The 18,903-nt window shown below is 40.7% G+C and overlaps 1 protein-coding gene across 14 annotated transcripts in view; it reads left to right on the top strand.

The window, feature by feature from the left end:
• Positions 1 to 18,903, top strand: part of arhgef9 (Cdc42 guanine nucleotide exchange factor 9) — a 49,136-nt gene that overhangs the window by 20,955 nt on the left and 9,278 nt on the right. For 6 of the 14 annotated variants that reach the window (XR_909457.3, XM_020706732.2, XM_011480405.3 and 3 more), the window contains 6 exons: positions 6,772 to 6,951; positions 8,349 to 8,438; positions 11,800 to 12,000; positions 15,691 to 15,870; positions 16,113 to 16,345; positions 17,422 to 17,551. Coding sequence is in view for 13 of the 14 variants with exons in the window: in XM_020706732.2 (XP_020562391.2) it covers positions 6,772 to 6,951; positions 8,349 to 8,438; positions 11,800 to 12,000; positions 15,691 to 15,870; positions 16,113 to 16,345; positions 17,422 to 17,551 (1,014 nt within the window). In the remaining variant the exon portion in view is untranslated. The other 8 variants (XM_011480412.2, XM_011480410.3, XM_020706735.1 and 5 more) reach the window with 8 other exon arrangements.

Genomic DNA, 18,903 nt, shown 5'->3' with positions numbered 1-18,903 from the left:
AATAGATTAAAAAAATCTGATCGGATTGTTTTTTTTAACATCTATAGGGACAATGATAGAAGAATAGAATATTCGGGAATGCAAAATAGTGAAACTGATTATTAAATAATGATGTATTTTGTGGTACAATCACCAAATTTGGCATGAATGTACCTTTAAATCCCCTCTTTCAGAAAAACATGTCAGCCACAAGAAAATCCTAGATTTTAAAATATGTACTGCACATAATTTGCATATAATAGTATTCCATCGGTACCCCTCAAGTTTAATGACTGCATTTTAAGTAAAGGAAATTAAAAAGATTAAAAGTTAGGTGAAGCTAAGCAGGGGTGGGATATGAATGTGCTTTCTCCCACTTCCTTTCAAGCAATCTATTGAACTCCTTTGACACTCGTAATATTTAACAGTTTCGTTGTGTGGTGATCTATATGCAGAAGAGCTAATATGTTTACTTATGATTAAGAGTAACAATTGAATCATTCACTAGTGTATGTGGTTATGCGTATTTTCCAATCAATTATATGATTAATTACCCCATCTTTGATGTATCTTTGTATAGATATATATTTTTTTTGTTTGCTTTGATTATTTGAAATAAACCATTTCCTTATCCATATCCAATTGAATTGGTTAGTTCAAAAGGGACCCAAGTCCAAGAGGTTTGTTTTTCCAGGAAATTATTTTAATTGCATAGCTTAAAGGGAGGCTACACCAAATGATTAATACTTTACTCAGATTAAGCACCAATTCATGGCTTACAAATGCTATAATATGAAGTACCTCACTTATATAATTTCAGATGACTAGCAAACTAAAGTCTCTGGACTTAGGCCCTTCTTGAATTAAACAGGGGTGCTGCCATATTGGATAACTAGTGCTGCCATCTATGGGATGAAGCAAAACCCATGCAAGAGAGGCCCAAGTCCAGGAATTTTGCACTAAATGCATTCTAAATGTCAAGCATAGTCAATACATTACAACGGTCTTGAGACTTTTTGCACATAATCAGATAGCTTTTCCGTTGAAGACCATAGAACATATAATATCTCTATTTTGAAACATTGTGGACTTGGGCCACTTTAGAACTAACTGATTCAATGTTGTCCATGAACAGCCCATATTTTTGAAACTGGGACAAGTAGACATTGAATATTTTTTGAACAAGTAGTGTATGGCCTCCATCTTTAGAAATGGCTGCTATTTAAGATTTTACTTGTGGCTATTCTGAAAGAGGGATTTATACCACAAAATGCGTGATTTTTCTGAAATATCAACCTGTCTGCTATTAGGAGAACATGCAAACAGAAAGGACCTGGTGAGGCGAGAGTGCTAACCACTGCTCCACCATCCAGCCTGAAAGTTAAAATGTTTGGTGGAAAATTGTAACTCAAGACACAGATAAGGGGAGGAAGATGAATGGATGCACTTTTTTGTCTTTAGTCCCGTTTCAGAAACAATTTTGAGACTCTTTAGTAATGACTTTTGTCTGCACACCTGTGATTTAGTTGATTTTCAGATCAGATCAGGATTCATCTGATAGAATTATAGTGAGATGGAGATTACTTTGAGGAGGAACACTTGTTTTCACATTCATCCTTTATTTTTGGAATAGGTCCTAAAAGATAAATTGGCACAGCAGCGCTGGGATATTTATAGATTGGGGTGGAAGATGTATGAGGTTATGATTGTGGTCAGAAATGGTGCCCCTCCCCCGGCTGTAGGTGAAGGCTGAAGCCGGTGGTCCAGCAGTGGAGGACCGCCTCTCCGGCTCCCAGCCCATCGTCTCCCCTGCGCCCCGCTCCTCACCGGAAGGCGGCTCAGCTGCTGAGACCCGCTGCGCTCAGCCTGTCTTTTGTTTGCTTTGAGAATCTATTGGCCTGACAGCCGCTCGGTTTGAAGGGAAGAGGGTGAAACACCGGCAGGTGTTGACTTGCAGGGAGAAATCGCGGTGCAGACTGATGACGGAGATGATGGTGAGGATGATGCATCTCTTCCCGTGCCTTTTTTGAATTGCATCGCGTGCGAGCGTGAAGACACGTAGGGTCATCTTTTTTCTTTTTTTTTTTCTTTTTCTTCCTCCACTACATTTTTTTTTCATGCCTGTCGGTAATGGTGGATTTATCGGTCGCTTTGAAGCCGCACGTCTAGACGGTGGAGCTGAAAACGGCCCATAAACAGAGAGCACATCCCAGCATCGGCCCGCAGCGCTGCGCCATGGCCTTGGATGTCCAGACTTGCGCGGTGTTTACGGTGATCGCGGTTCTGGTGCTTGTGAACGTGCTGTTGATGTTCATCCTCGGTACTCGTTAATGGATCTGCGCTTGGGGCCCGGTTCGCAGCGCACCACGCTTTCGTACCGGAGAGGAGAGAAAAGCGGTGCGCGGTGCTCCAGAGCGGGGACACCCGGCGCTCCGGCGCGGCTACGCGTTGAAATGAATGACGTTGGTACAACATAATGTATTTCTGTTCACCCCCCCCACCCCCGGTCCTCCGTTATGTCTTGTGTCCTCTCCTCGTTTTGTGGCAGCTCATGTTGTCCAGTGGTGATTTGTGCGGATATGTGATGCTTTCACCGCTTCTGTGGGGATTGAAATCCACATCCCTAGCATTTAAAGCCTTCTCCCCCCGCCCCACCAACCTGCGATGATCTCCTCTTTTTATCCTGTAACCCTCAACCCATCTATATTTTTGTCAAATATTTACCAATATAACAATTAAAAAAAAAAAACAACAGGAAGGGATGATGTGATGCTTTTAAATCGCATCCTTCTGCTGCGTCAGGACTTGTTTTTTCCATTGTGATCCACTCCAGCCAAATCCACAATATGGCAGCTAATAGCTGTGCAGTGATCCTTCCACAGAAGTTAATGTGTTATTTGGAGCAAATAGTGGTGCAAGTGAGAGGTCCCTGCTCCATTGCAAAGGCTCTGGGGGGGCTGTGGGGATCATTATGATCTCTGAACAGTAACCGGCAGCACACAGCCTAATAAAGGATGGCCTCCATCACTCCAGGTTTCCCCCATTTTAGATTCAACTCTGCTAAACTCACCTCCCATTTCACTGCTCTCTATATACTCCACTTTGCATCCTTATTTTTCACCTGTTTGCAACCAAGTTATTACACAGATGTTTTTTTTTCTGTATAAAAAGAAGTGGGGAAAAAAGTAAGGCTGATTAAAAGGACAAAGAGCATTTTCAGTGTAATAAAGGATTGGAGGCAGGTGTCATAAATGTTGAATGAACGTCAGAAATAGATATGCTAAAAGCCTGTCCCAGGGCAGCCCTATTTATAGAGATGGACTGGCTGGGATTTTTGAACTCCACGCTAAGTGCGGCACCGTTTCTGTGCCTTTTTAAGTGGAAAACGTTGTAAAGTGTGGCAGTAGGGGGTTTATTTCTTGCAGCTTCGCACTATGTGCACAGAAACTCCCATCACATGCGGTGGCATGTGGATGAGTGTTGTCATGATCGTATAGCACATTGCATAAACTTTCCCCAAGCAGAGACCCCCACAGGTCTTGCAAACATTTAATCATAATGTCAGAATATCACGTTGAGCACACGGGTGCACCCTTAGAGTCATAGTTACTGATGTTTCCCGGCTTGTTTGAGAGATTTGTCTCTGAGTGGGTGTTAGCTGTTGTTCCTCTTGAATCAGAGCTCCCCACACGTCCAGAGGGTTCACACATCTGTAATTCCTCTCGAGCTGGTAAAGTCTAATAGAACTGTGCGGCACACACCATCTGACTTCGTGCAGATGGTGTGTGCGAGTGAGACGACACTCGTGCGAGGGTGTGCGTGTACGTCTCACCGGTTTGAAGGCAGAACGTCTTTGATTGGCTCCCAGACTGGGGGTATAAGTGTGTTACATAACAGGGTTGGCAGACACAGGGAGGACGGGCCGTGAGACTCACTCGCTGCATCGGAAAGAGGAACCTCTTTCTGGAATACGCCGTCTTGTGACTTGGCACCTTAGGCTGAGTTAAGGAACCGCTTTGTCGTCTTGCAGCAGAGATTCAGTTAAGATGATTGTTTGAAGTGGACTTCTCCATGCATGCCCTCTTCGAGCAGTTACATGCCACAAACATGGTAAGGCTGGCTGAAGCATGTGCATTGGTTTGCTTTGTGATGCTGTAAGGTGCGCTGGTGCGGCTGTGCTGTGGCAGGAGACGGGGATGCTGGAATGCAGGGGGTCCGTCAGTGCTGTGAATGCTGATGTGTTGTGCAGCAAAGATGATAGTGAATTGGCTTTTGTCGCTCCCATATTTTCCCGTAACAGAAACCCCTTGGACATACACTTTTATCCCAACATATAAACTGTTCCGCATGCATTTCTCCTGACCTCAATAGAGTTTTAGTAGTTAAAAGAGGGAGACTTTCTCCTCTGATCTTTGATGCTGTAAGTGTAGCACGACCGTAACGATGACATGGAACCTGGTAATGATGAACATGATGAGCAGGAGCTTTCCGTGTTCGCCTGTGTGTTTACTTAATGACATTTGATCAAGCTAGGTATGAGGCTGCACTAAGGGGAGGATTGGGGAAGATTGATTATGTAATGCTTTTAATTTATTCAGGCATGTGAAGGGGAAGGGGATGCAATATATTGGAGAGGGGAGTACTGATCTCGTTTTGGTGATGAAGGGATTCAAAAAGGGAAAGAGAATATGGTCCTTTCCTGTGGAGGGTTCTGTCTGTTTCCAAACTGTTAGTGTATGTTATGAGAGAAAATGTTGAGCTTGTGGTGATTGGGGTTCAGCAATGCAGCACTGCTTTAGTAAGAACAGAAAGATGGAAGGGCAAGAAGAGGACTGACCTCAGTTCCAGTGCTCACCTGTTCTTTTCCCGGCGTTAGATGGTGGCATTTAGTTGAACTCTTTTGTTCCACCTTTGGTATTATTTAAAGTGTTTTTTAATGTACATTTTATGTTACAAACTTGTTTTTCTTTTTTATTGTTTTAAGCATTTGTGAGTGGCCTTGTTTCCATGGCAACATGACACATGTTTATGCAGGAGTCGTCCTCTACAGCTGTGATGGAGAGTTTTTAGATGCGGGCTTCAACTGTAAGAACTCTGTTCAAAGGGAAAAGGAAGGCTCAATGTCATCTTTGATCCAAACCCCCCCTATCTATAACATTTGCATTTGATTATAAGTTGTTACTGTTATATTTAATGGGAGTGGAATATTGATTTTACTTAATAGTCAGTATGTGTGACTCTTTAAAACACCAAATTTGGAAATATTCTGGCATCATGCATCCTCAAGTGTTTTTACCTCATCCGCTCATCTTGTCAATTCCAGTGAAGCATCCTCAATATGTCACCATGACAACGACTGTTCTCTCCCTTCTAGGCATGGACGTCTCTTCTTGTGTTCACTACTCTGCCCCGATTGGCTTATCTCCCCCAGTAGCTGTCTCAGAGAGCCACTGGGGAGTTGGGTTTGTGTACAGGTTGAAAGGCCGGCATAGCTGCTGAGTCTGGGAGCTTATATTTTCCAGGGGAGTTTTGAAAAAAAAATATGGATCAACAAGCCTTTTGCTATTTCAGATTTAAAAAATAGATTATAGTGCATCAAGATAAGTGAAGACAGCTTAGAAAGATTTTTTATTTCATCATAAAAATAAATAAAAATAAGTTTATTAATTCCAGCAGATAAATAAAAACAAGATGCATAATTTCTATTCTGGTGCTCAGGTCCTAGACATCTTTTTACCTAGCTTAGGTCTAAGAACTTGCTGCCCTGCTCATAGCCCCAGGGAGTGAATGCACAGCTTGCTCTGGACTGCAGAGTCCTGGTGAATGTAGCCTTGGAAGACAAAACGAGGAGCTGGATTACTGCCTCAGTGCATACAGATATAAAAGTGGGGTTTGACATCTGCATGGTGTATGTGCATTAGCGTGTGGTTGGCAAAGCAAGAAAGCTGAGATGTCAGGGTGATGGATGGTGAAGCAGTGGATGGATGATGTCAGACGTGGGTCTGTCTGCTGCCTCGTGTCCTTTAATGAGGGCAACCTCTGGCCTCCTCATCCCCTAAAGAATACTCATCACCCCTGCAAGCTTCAGTGCCCCCTCTGTACCCAGTTCATGCTGACTGTACAGTGTTGTTTGTGTGCGTGTTCACAGATGTGCTGCGTATTTATCGTCAGTGTTGCAACCACAATGTCTACATTATTTATTCATGATTTTGAAATCAATAGAAAAGAAGTGATGAGTCATCTGTCCATGTTTTGTGAAGGCTGTGCAGCTGATACAATGACAAGCCCCAGTGTTAGCTTGAGGAAGGAAGATTATCCCTTCCCATTTGTTTGCTTCTCAGCATTTATATTACATTAACACATGTAATGATTATAATGTCATAATGGGCCAATTACGTTCCTGTGTAGAGTCGCGTGGTGCTTCTGAGCATTGTGTTGTTTCTCCCCTATACAGCTCTGCCTTTTGTGTGTTATTGTGTTTGTTTTGGTAAAGTATATTTTTTGGTACTATGAACTGAGTTAGCCATCATGCTAAACTATTTGGATTGCAATCCCTAACTGGTAGTGGACCTTTGAAGGCATGCGTTTTGCCTCCTTTGGGATTTTTCTGAGTAGGAATAAAAACAAAAATCCATAAATTAGGCTAGAATCAGTTCGTTGAGCAGTGTAATTGTATCAATATTTGTTTCTATGTTTGCTGTAGACCTCTGTTTAAGTGTTTCCACAGTGATGGTTTGACGTATTTGGATGAAAGCTTAAAAATGTCCCTTCCTCTTCTTTCGCTCACTCCAGTTGATAAGTGGAGGATCAGTTGTCAACGCTGAGGCAGTATGGGACCATGTGACCATGGCGGATCGGGAGTTGGCGTTTAAAGCGGGGGACGTCATTAAGGTGCTGGACGCCTCCAACAAGGACTGGTGGTGGGGCCAAATAGATGAGGAGGAGGGATGGTTCCCCGCCAGCTTTGTACGGGTGAGTTCAGTGCCTCTGTGTTTGGGTACAGACACAAAAACACCACCTCTGGTATTCAAGGATGCTGGCTCATTACCATTTATTCTGGACATTATCATATGTGAGACACATATACAGTACACATGCAAATAACATAGACTCTGATGAGCTTCAGTTTGGCATCACCCTCAGCTCTTGCCCTTGTTAAGCTACGTACATGCCGGGCTTGTGTGGCACCTTCAAGAACGAGAGCATTCTTGAATGTGCTTTTAGTATATAGTGTTCACACAGGTCTGCTGCTACCCGATACTAGCGCATGTGGTCCCAGTTGGAAGAGGCTGCGTGCTAAATGTTGAAGTAGTGCAACTCTTGTGAATATTGCTCCAGGCTTTTTCCCTCCCAGCTCTATTCCAATATATGAGCGTCATATTATTCCGGCTGGGCACAAGCCGCGATCATTAATGTTTCCTTCATGATCGATTTTCAACCAGTTGAAAGGGACACTACCCATACATCCCTACCAAGGCGGATTCTCTGACTGATCAAAGTTCAACTGGTTTAACTTTCAGGCCGTGTTAAATTGCCCCTTGTTTTGTACTTAAAGACCGAAAATGGATTTGTGTGAATGCACATTAACGCGACAAGGAAGCCTGAAACGCACATATGCACCTGTTTAAATAGACTTTTTTGGAAGTGTTCAATCACATGTGCGTTTTCAAGCCCAGTGTGAACGTAGCATTAGAATTACATGAGCTCCAATGGCTCTGTTGGGGATATATTGCATTATCTGTTTCTGCGTCTGACTAATGCAATCCTGTTTTAGCACAGCTGTGGTGCACAAACTGTATGTAACCTTCTTTCCATTTTCTTTTTCCTGCAACTTTCCTCTCTGCATCTCTGCTAAATTTTTTAACTTTTGACTCCACAGAAGATGTGGTCAGACTTTTACTCCAGATTCTGGTTTTCAATTTTTTCTTTCCACATTTCAATATAAAGGCATAATCTAACTTGTATAATTTTGTTTTATTTCAGAAGCAGCTTGAAAGTAAGTCATGTTGATTTCACTGTAAATAGAGTGATGGACATCTTGCACCCAGAAATTCACAAAACAAAAATATCACACTTTGAATGTTATTGTGGAGACAGAAATATAATTTTAGGATTTTTAATATATTAAGCTGTGTATTTACCAAAAAACCATGCACATATCAATTAGATTATTGCTTTTATTTCTCCAACGTTTAATTAATAGCTATAGCACAAGGCCTCACACAGCAGCACACCCCTCTCCAGACACTCTTCATGGCCATTCCCACCTATCCACCTTTCCATATTCACTCCTGAGAGAGCAGGGCAGACAGGCTGGCTGACTGTCAACCAAAAAGTATCTTTTTGTTCTGTCATTCTCTCTTTCCAAGGTGGAACCCCACCCTCCTCAGCCCCAAACAAAACAGGTTTTCTATATCAACCCTATAGCAACTCCAAGGTTCCAAAACACAGCATCAAAGGTGCGTTCTCCAAGCTTCATCTAACCATCAAACCCGCCCGCTCCAGTCTGTCCACGCAGCGTCCCCTCGACATCTTCAAACATTAATGTGCCCGTGGAGTTGTCATGTCATTCTACTGAAGGGGTCGAAAGAAAGGCAGAACTGATGAGTCAAAAGTAAACATTATTTAAAATGCCTTTCGAAATTCTACCAATGTTATCGAACTCAATAACGCAAATTCTGGATTGGTGTTTAAAGAAAAGGTGATCCCTCCTCTAAAGCTGAATCCTTTTCACGTCAGTGTTATTTACTGTTGACTCTGGCTATTTTCAGTCCTGATGCTACGCTACTAGTCTTTGTCTGCAGTCAGTGCTCTACCACCTGTCACTCTGCTTGTCTGTGGCTCTACATTTCCCATCTTGTGTTTGGCAACTGTGTGTCATCAGGTGTTTGCTGCTGGGCATCTAAAGCCATGCTCACGTTGGCCCTTCTATGCACAGGAGTGACATAAGCTTTGATGTGTGTGTGTGGCAGTGTGATGAAATCATGAAGTGGGGTGTGCACACAGTCATGTCAGGTGAACAGGGGCAAATTTTCTTTACTTTTCATAATAAAACTGAGTCAAAATGCATCCAAAAGTGTGAAAAACTAATTACTCTGCTGTTCTGTGGATTATAAATCAGTCCTTATTACCAAAGGTTGTAGTCTTCTTTGTGGTGGAGCGAGTTACGTTCATTTTGATTACTTTGAAACAGCCCAGAAATGTCGCCTGCCCATTTGTTTCAATGTGCCTGATATAACCCAAACCTATGTCAATTTTCCATCACTCTGTTCATTAAGATTACATTTTATCGATTTAAAAATAGATTTTTTTCCCCCATGATGACCACAGTGCTATGCTGGTTAGTGCTTCACAGAAGGAAAGTTCCAAATTGTATAATCCCCATTAGAGTTCTTTGTGGTCTCTGCATGTTCCCCCCATCCCCGTCTGACTTTTCTCTCGAGTGTAACTGCTTTTTCCCACAATCCAAAAGCTAGCATGCCGAGTTGTTGAGTGACTTTAAAGTGACCACAAGAAAGAGCCTGTGTGTGATTATGTGATGGATTGACAGCCTGTTCAAGTGTAAACTGCCTTTGAGCCGGGCCTCAGCTCCTTATACGAACACAGTGAGTGTAATGAATGAGAGGATTCAAACTCTACTTGTGGGGTCTCTGTTGTGTTATGTAGCAGCTTTTTCTTCTGAGCTTTAAAATCAGATGTTGGAGTCAACTTACAAGGACATTCATTAGAAGAAACTACACATCAGTCTTTCTAACAATGACAGATTATAGTTTGTTTGGAAATGGCCTTATAATCCCGCCCAGATTAATGACAGCGGTAATTGCTTCATTCTTAACCGCTCCTTATTTTTTTCCCTAAACATTGTGTTTATCTGAGTTATAATGTTTTACTTTTACCTAAACCTTTTTTTTGTAATAAAACAATCATTCTAGGCAATAATTGGCTGATCTGCATTATTTACTAGCCCTCTTCAAGTTAAAAGAGAATTGCATTTGCCACTTTTATGGAAGTACTATGATGTGTACTTGGTTTTTCACACACATATTGTGTATTTTGGCTTAGTTTTAATATTTTGAAATGACACTGTATAACATGGCACATGTGATCTAAGGTCAAATGTACCTCATTTTAGTTCCTAACAAGAAATATTTTCTTTATCTTATTTTAGTAGATGATCCCAACACAAATGACTCTGTGGAATGGAGTTTTTACCACACAAGTACACAAAGTATTCAGTGTCCTTCAGATAGTGTCCTTCTATAAAACATTAAAGAAACATCAAACTTTGGCAATGTCCCACACGCTTTTAACCTTTTGAGTCCTGAGTGTCGTGGAACTTTCCCAGCTAAAGTCTTTAGGCCCTCTTCATCACTTTTGTTTTCCCTCTTGGTGTGGTTTTTCATTTTCTGCGTCCAGAACAAAAACGGTCAATTTAAGGCTCCAAAAATCATAACCTTCTGAAAATTCTTGGTTAAAAAGGAAAGAATTTCAGACATTTAAAGAAGATTTTCCTCCCCCTGACTTGATATAAGTGTCATCCTAAACCCTTTTTTGATTCACAATGCCTAAGCCACCCCTGCCCTTACGTGGAAGTACTGGCAAGAATATGGCCAAATCTGTTCGGGGCACACTGGTTGCATGAACAAAATATCAAAATCGTAGAACTCTCAGTGAGTCCGTTGAAAGAAAATGTTAATGCACATTTTTTTCTATGAGCATGCTGCGGGCGACAGGTCGTAGTGAACACTTGTAGGGGTAAGCAAGGGTGAAGTAGGAGGCATATCGTACAAAATGTTCCTTTTTTTTCAACCCTCTCTGGACCTGCGCACAGGAAGCCCATTAAAGTGAAAGGTGCACACCCCACCCAGAAATGAAGAAATCACACAATCAGAGCATAGTTTGTGTGGGAATCCTACAGGAATCTACGTATTGCATGCACACCCCATGGGTGCAGCATTTGCGCGTGGTCAGTAAGGGGCCAGTGCGCAGACCTACTAACAACTTGAATACGATATCATCATCCGTACATCATAAGTGCGTGTAACTTACTTACAAATAGTTCACGAATTTTACGTATTTTAGGGCGTCCCTTAAGGTGGCCACACAAGCATCAAGAAAACTGCAAGACACCCCTGCGCTCCTCTTAAGATGCTGCCCCTACTATCTAAGACCCTCCACGTGCCAGGACAACCCAAAAACCCGCAGTACCCATGCTCGTCAACTCCCGTATGGGTGCATGTGACTAAGGCATAACCTCAGTTGTACCACTATGTTGGATGGAAGCATTAATTAATGTAAAACAGTCAATTACGAAATTATTGTTATAGTTTAATGCCGGTCAAAAATATATATAAACTGTAAAGCTGTTCTATGTTTTCTTTTGACTGACAAGCAAAGATAAAAGGAAGTTTTGATGTGATGCATTTCTGTGCATTTGCATGTTTACTGAGCAGACCAAATCAAGAGGGAAACGTTGCATTTTTATGAACTCATTTTTATAAACTGAATAAATTAATAAAGATGTCAATGCCAAAGGTGTGCAAGCGCCCTTAGTGCCCTTAAAATGAAGCTTTGTGTGTGTATATGGTTAGCTCATGCATTTATTGTGCTTGTAGGCATTCATGCTCATGCTAATGAGTCATATCAATCTTAGAAAAATGCAAAGTGTCAAGTGAAAATGTTTCACAATATATGGCCCCCAAAGTACACCTCCTGTTGTCTATTTTAAGAAGTCTTCTTTTTATCGATGCATTTTTCGGAGTGTACTCTTTGTATTCAAGTGGCTCTTTTGTGGGTGTGTTTGAATGCGTTTGTCCTCAGCTGTGGGTGAATCAAGAGGACGGGGGAGTGGAGCCGGCCGAGGGAACCAGCGAGGTGCAGAACGGGCACCTGGACCCAACGAATGACTGCTTGTGTCTGGGCTCACCCCTCCAAAACCGGGACCAGATGAGAGCCAACGTCATCAATGAGATCATGAGCACAGAGAGACACTACATCAAACACCTCAAGGACATCTGTGAGGTACACAAACACCTCCACCAACACATAGCAGTGTGTGTTTCCATTCTGAAGACTACCTTAATATAGTCAGCAACAGCAAGATAGCTAGTAAACAGTAGGAGGCCCAGTGACATGAAGCATGAGTGAGAGGCAAGCTGCTGTTGTGCTGATATATTACACACATTCAGACATTATTATTCATTCATTCATTTTCTTAACCGCTTTTCCCTTTCGGGGTCACGGGGCTGCCGGAGCCTATCCCGGCCACTTGTGGGCGAAGGCAGGGGATAACCTGGACAGGTCGCCAGTCTGTCGCAGGGTAGAATGTCCACAAACACACACCCATTCACTCTCACACTCACACCTAGGGACAATTTAGAGCTACCAATTAACCTACCCATTATTATTATCATTCTTTTTTGTTTAACACCAGATTTTGTGTTGAAATTGGTAAAAGCTTTTTTCTTTTTTAATAACACAAATATAAAGAGAAACATTTCGGTTTTGGGTTCCTGCAAACCATTTTTCACCTCTTGTAGAACTATTGGAGTTTTTTCAAACAGAGCTGGAGTAGAAGGGAAAATACCTCACCTTAAACTAAAACAAAACTACAAACATACAGGTTTTAACATTTTAGGTTGGGATGGACTAACAATATTATAATGTGATAGAGGAAAAACTGAGTTATAGACATGAAGAAAAGTGCTACTCACTACTACTAGTAATAAAAATGGTTGTTACCACGTTTTATGGATAATGTTGGCCGAGCCATTGATAATTTAATTTTTTGTTTTGTAAATTAAGGCATTGCTTCAGTTTTAATGAGACTCTATTTACGTAACTTTTGATACGATGCAATGATAGGATGAAAAATTGACTGCACTCCCCTGAGACCGCTCAGGACCACTGGGAATTTAAAAATGCTAATCTATAACATCCTCACCCCCCATATTTCCTTTCTCAGACTCGATTCTACTAAAAATGTTGTGGTCTGTCACCTCTGATTGGATGCCGGAACTATCTGGCATTTCCTTTTTTTTATCAAAGCAATTTTACGATGAAAATTGAATTTTTTGGGGTTTTTGAAACAGCAGATGATGGAGGACAGATTCAAAGAACATTAAGCTAAAAATTGCATTTCTGTGTATTTCTTTGTTCAAATTGTTGTGAATCGGGAGCAGACGAAAAAATGCAGTTTGTAAAGAACTGTATTTGTGATGTAGAAAATGCACAGCATGGGCGGGTCACATGGTTTCTGCTCTGCTCCACGCCGATGCATCCACTTGCAGAGAAAGAGATCCTTGTGCGTCTTTGTTTTCACTATCCGAGCTGGCATGTGGCTCAAACCTGTACAGCTGGATAGCTCCGATATTGCTACCCATTTTCGTTGCGCCGCTAATGTTTGTTTGGTGGTATGAGGACTGTAAGGTAGCAGGAGAGGCTGTAAAGAGCTCTCAGCAGCAGGGAGGTTTTTAATAAACTCTGCAGAAACTATGTCTTAGAAAACCACTCAAATTTAAAAATGAGATATTTAAAAGACCACTAGGAACGCTTATACAACAGATTTAAAAGATGATCTCCTAAAGCATCGCAAGCAGATGACTATACAGCAATGTTAGTTTATTGCCCTTCAGGTAGACTGTAATGCCATATGAAAACTAACAATGATCAAAAGAATCATTGCTACTGGTTACTTGGTTTATTTTTTCAAGTGTTGTCCTCATGAGTGCAAGAGAATATCAAGAAAACTCCCTAAAACATGTTCCAGTTCAGCTCTGAGTGCTTTTTTTGGAGTTGTCTGTCAGCAACAGCTGTTCCATGACTGAGGTCATATCTGAACACAAATCCATTCGCAGCACTCTGGATGTTCCCTGGTTCAAGGCTCTGTTATCTAACCATCTTTAGCCGTTTCCTGTCAAATAACTTGTTTGGATCAAGCTTATTGTTTTGGAATACTTGCAAAAGGGCGTAAACTTGACATCTAAACTCCTGCACGTGCATGTGCACCTGCATTCTTTGGGTTTGCATAGGCATGCATGGGCAAGAAATGTACTGCAGTTTTAAGGTGTTTCTGAGCTTTCAAATGGATTCTACCATTCTGCATGCGTAAGGAGATGGGAAAGAGGATGGACTAACAGGGGACTGAATCCGAACCTGAATCCGAAAGAGCAATCTAGATAGAGACAAGCATGAAAGCACTCAAATGTCGGTTAAGATAAAGATGGAAATAAATAAGTTAATGATGATATATTGAGTTTGTAAAAATTTAAGAGCATTGTGAGAAAAGTTTTTAAAGGCGTGGTTGAGCGCCACCCAGGCTAACTTAACTTTAAGCTTTGTTCAAAGGGAGTGTTTCAAGTCTAGCCTTAAAGATAATGAGGTTTTCTGCTTTCCTACCGGAAGAAGAGAGTTGGTGCCATGACAGACCAAATGTTCTGCCTAATATTCTTTCTTTTGTAAGCCTGCTGTCTGAGAGCAACAAACTCTGTTGAGGAAAAAGGAAACTTTCAGATCTTTAGGATAAGATCTTTAGACAGAGCTTTACTTGTGAATTACAAATTTTCTTCCAGTTTCAACTGGCAGTCAACGAAGTAAAGCCCCAATCTGGGAAATGTAGTCTCATCTACTAATGCTCATGGAAACTCTACTACAGCATTTTTCCATCATCTGAAGTCTTTTCAAAGTACTTTAAGGACAACAACAGAAGGGAATTACAGTGGGACGGTCTTGAAGTTACAGATGTAAAGGATGAACATCTCTGTATCACTCTGAGACAGTGTTTACTGCGTCGTAAAAGGAAAGAAACTCCACAAAACTGCACAACACAAACAGCTGTTACAGGTCCCGTATTTAAAATAAAAAAGCGTTGAATCCCTGCAAAAAAGCCACACCGGGAATTTACAGTTAGCACTTATAGAAACCAGGAAGTGTTTGTCTTTTGATGCTTACTGAACGAGTGAAAACAACATGCAGTATAATGTAGTTACTGCATGCTATGTTGTAGACTCGTGTGTTGCTTCTTCTAGGCAAAGCTATCAGATTATCAAGTAAAAGGAGGGGCTCTAAGAAGCTGTTTCTGCTTTTTCAGATTCCAGAACAAAACATAGTATTGTGTCACTTATCTGTTGGTGTTTTGACTACAAACTACTTGCATCTTTAAGTTGATATTAAACATTGATTAAAGTAGATTGTGCTCTGTGGCCATGTGTTTTTAAAGTCTTACTCCAATCACCTTTTTATTTTTTTACAAAATCGGATAACCTTTGTTGTTTTTTGGGACAGTTTCTGCAGAGCGGCAGTAGTTCATTTGAAATTTGCCTCTGAGTTGTGGGCCTTCCCCATTGGAGAGCAGGGAGCTTGTGGACCACTTAGCAAATTTTTAGCTCCTTTTCAGAAGCCGTTTTTTTGTATGCTCCTGTTCCCAATGATTTGAATGAAGAAATACCCGGAAATGCAATTTTGAGCTTAATTTTCTAAATATATGTTCTCCGTCATCATAAAAATGCCACAAGAACATGTTTAAAACACCAACTCAGTCCAGAGAGCATTGAAAAACCATTGGTGAGCTCTGCCACACAGAATTCATACTTGTACATAAATTACTCAAGAATTTAAAAAAATAAAGGAGGATACATTTAGACAATATTAAGCTCTGTAAGTCTGGTTTTCTTTCCTTTTTTATTATTTGCTGCAAATTTCATTTTGTTGCAGGGCTACTTGCGGCAGTGCAGGAAGCGTGTTGACATGTTCAACGATGACCAGCTAAAGGTCATTTTTGGGAACATCGAGGACATCTACCGCTTCCAGATGGGTTTTGTTAGGGATCTGGAGAAACAGTACAACACAGAGGAACCGCACTTGTCTGAAATCGGCCCTTGCTTTTTAGAACACGTGAGTTGTATCCTTTTATTTTAATTTCATAGGTATCTGCAAATTTAAAATGAAACTGCTCATTATATTTTTGTGTTTTACCTTGAAATTATCTTAGTAACCTAATTTGAATTGAAAAATCAACAAAAAATATTAAAATAAACAGAAAAATAGAGATAATTCATAGTAAATGTAGTTTATTTGACTGGATGTGTCCCTTCATCTCCACTGATTCAAAATCCCTTTACTGTGTTGCAATGCAGCAAGACGGTTTCTGGATCTATTCAGAGTATTGCAACAACCACCTGGATGCATGTATGGAGTTGAGCAAGCTGATGAGGGATGGCAGGTACCAGCACTTCTTTGAAGCTTGTCGCCTCCTCCAGCAAATGATTGACATCGCCATAGACGGCTTCTTGCTCACCCCCGTCCAGAAAATCTGCAAATATCCCCTCCAGTTGGCGGAGCTCCTTAAATACACAGCCCAGGAGCACAGGTACTGTCCACTGTGGTCACGGCTATTTTGAATCCAGTGAGTTTGCTTCATTTTAACACTAGCTAGTTTGATAAAGAAAACAGAGTCACGAGTGCATCATTGTGCTCTGGATGCATCGTGTTGCAGTGCAGCATCTGCAGGTGTTGGCCTTATTCTTCTGAAACCATTTATCATTTATCATACATGCATGTGGATATATATATATATATATATATATATATATATATATATATATATATATATATATATATATATATATATATATATATATATGTGTGTGTGTGTGTGTGTGTGTGTATTTTAACAATTTTTATATACATTTTACCAATAAATAATGCAGCACATATTACATCAGTCTGTAAACTACAGATAAAATGTAAAATACAGCTTTTTATGGATCATCATTCATACATCCTTCACACAGATCACACATTTTCCACAAACTGCATGCCCGGTGCAGAAGCTAAGCGCGTAATATAAATATTTGTAAATGAGCTCTCGTGCACAGATGTGAATGTTAGCATCCAGATGTGCAAACTCATGAATTCAAGCCTACAGAAAGATTCTGCAAATGATTCAGCATGTCTCAGCCAGCTCCAGGTCATTCACAATCCCCACGTTCTCAGTTGGAGAGGGACATGTGCCAGCTCTGCCAGCGAGGCTTGCCAGATCACAGTGTTCAACTGTTAGGGAGCTGTGGAGAATCTGCCAGATATAGGCCTGTCTCTGTCACACTTGTACACACAACAGTGTCACACACATATTATCTTCCAAAGCGAAGATTGAATTCACAGCACATCTAAACCAGAAGGATAAATCCAGCTCAGCTGCCATGGATGCCATCAAAGTTAACTGTGAAAAAAAGAGATTGTCTGATTAGGATTTAAAAACCACTGTGATCTTCTGGCTGTGTTCCAGTCTGATGTACCACTTCAGTGTGTGTTTATCATTACTGCTTGTACTGGGCCGCTCTGCATCATTTGTGAATGTAGCGTTGGCTGTCTGTGTCAGCCTTTAAGGGCTATAAGTTTGCCTCTTAACACCGCAGAGTAATTATGTACCTGCTGTGTTTGTAGCGACTATCGATACGTGGCAGCAGCCCTGGCTGTCATGCGGAACGTCACTCAACAGATCAATGAGAGGAAGAGGAGACTGGAAAACATTGATAAGATCGCTCAGTGGCAAGCCTCAGTGCTCGACTGGGAGGTATGTAAGACCTGGGGTTTTAAATCCCACAACTAATCTCTTTAATATATGATAACTCTCTGTCCTTTGTTTATCGCAGGCTTTAAGTCTTCAAAATGACCCCAAAGTATTCATCTTTATGTTTTGCAACTATTATAGAGGTTTTTACACACTATACAGTTTTTTTAAACAGGCGATAACATTTTCCCACTTTTCTCTTTACTTTAAACTTTTAAAGTTCAAACTTTCTCAGAAAAATAAGTCCAGTATTTTGAAATGAAAACAAAGATCATGAATCAAAGATTCATGTAGATTTGGAAAATTGAACGCATTCTGTACAGGAGTCCCTTTCAGAAGCAAAGAAGATCTCACAATTTCAGAAACTACTCATCTTTTGGGATGTTCATGTCTTGTTGATGCCAAAATTTAGAGAACAACAGGGGGATTGGTTGGGTGAACCAAAAGGCAACAGTAATTTCAAAAACAAACATAACCAAAGTGTGAAAATAAACATCTTTAATCAAAGCTTAAGCATGTGGCTTGCAGGTATGATTATTGATTGGAACTGAAGGCATGGCTGCACTCTGCCTAATGTCAGACATCATGCCACATTTAAAGGGGATTACTTATAAAAGTGATGTAAGAATGTATTATTTATACTCATTATTTGTGTTTGTCTTCTGAAAGGTTTCACGTAGTTCTTCTTTGTTTGTAGATTTATTCCCATCTACATGAAGCGATTGCAAACAAAATATAGCTGTAAAAGTGTTGGAAATCTGTCATATTTTGGTCAGTTTTAAGGGAAAAAAACATTCCAGACCAGTAAAATACCAGAGCAAAATTGTAATTACGATGAAACTTTGAGGCTATGGTACAATTCTCTTTTGCAAGATAAAAAGTGCTCCTGTTTCAGCTAGTTAAGTTGTTCTCTAAAGGTATTTTCTTAAAGATCCACATCATTTAAAATCATGTTTTTGGTATTTTTAACATGTTTTTGTGGCATTTTTCTGATGATGGTTAACAGGAAGCACGTTTTACATGTTTAACGATGACCAGCTAAAGGTAATTTTTGGGAACATCGAGGATATTTATCGCTTCCAGTTGGGTTTTGTTAGAGATCTGGAGAATGGTGGACAAAATTAGGATAAAAATTCTATTTCTATTTTAAAAAGGTCATGAATCAGGAGCAAACAAAAAAAATGCAGATTGAAAAAGATTGTATTTGGACTTTAAATATGTAGTTGAAGCTAATTCTTCTCTAAGAGTTCTGGTACATCGCGTTTGTCACCTTTTTTGGTGCCTCCCCTGGGTTTGTCAAATTTGAGTTTATTTATTAAATGCTCCAGTTTCTGCCACTGTGCCTGATCTCCTGC

The sequence above is a fragment of the Oryzias latipes genome, chromosome 10 (genome assembly GCF_002234675.1).
Source record: "Oryzias latipes chromosome 10, ASM223467v1".
NCBI classification, from domain to species: domain Eukaryota; kingdom Metazoa; phylum Chordata; class Actinopteri; order Beloniformes; family Adrianichthyidae; genus Oryzias; species Oryzias latipes.
The sequence above is the reverse complement of the archived record's forward strand: the minus strand, read 5'-3'. Positions and strand labels throughout refer to the sequence as shown.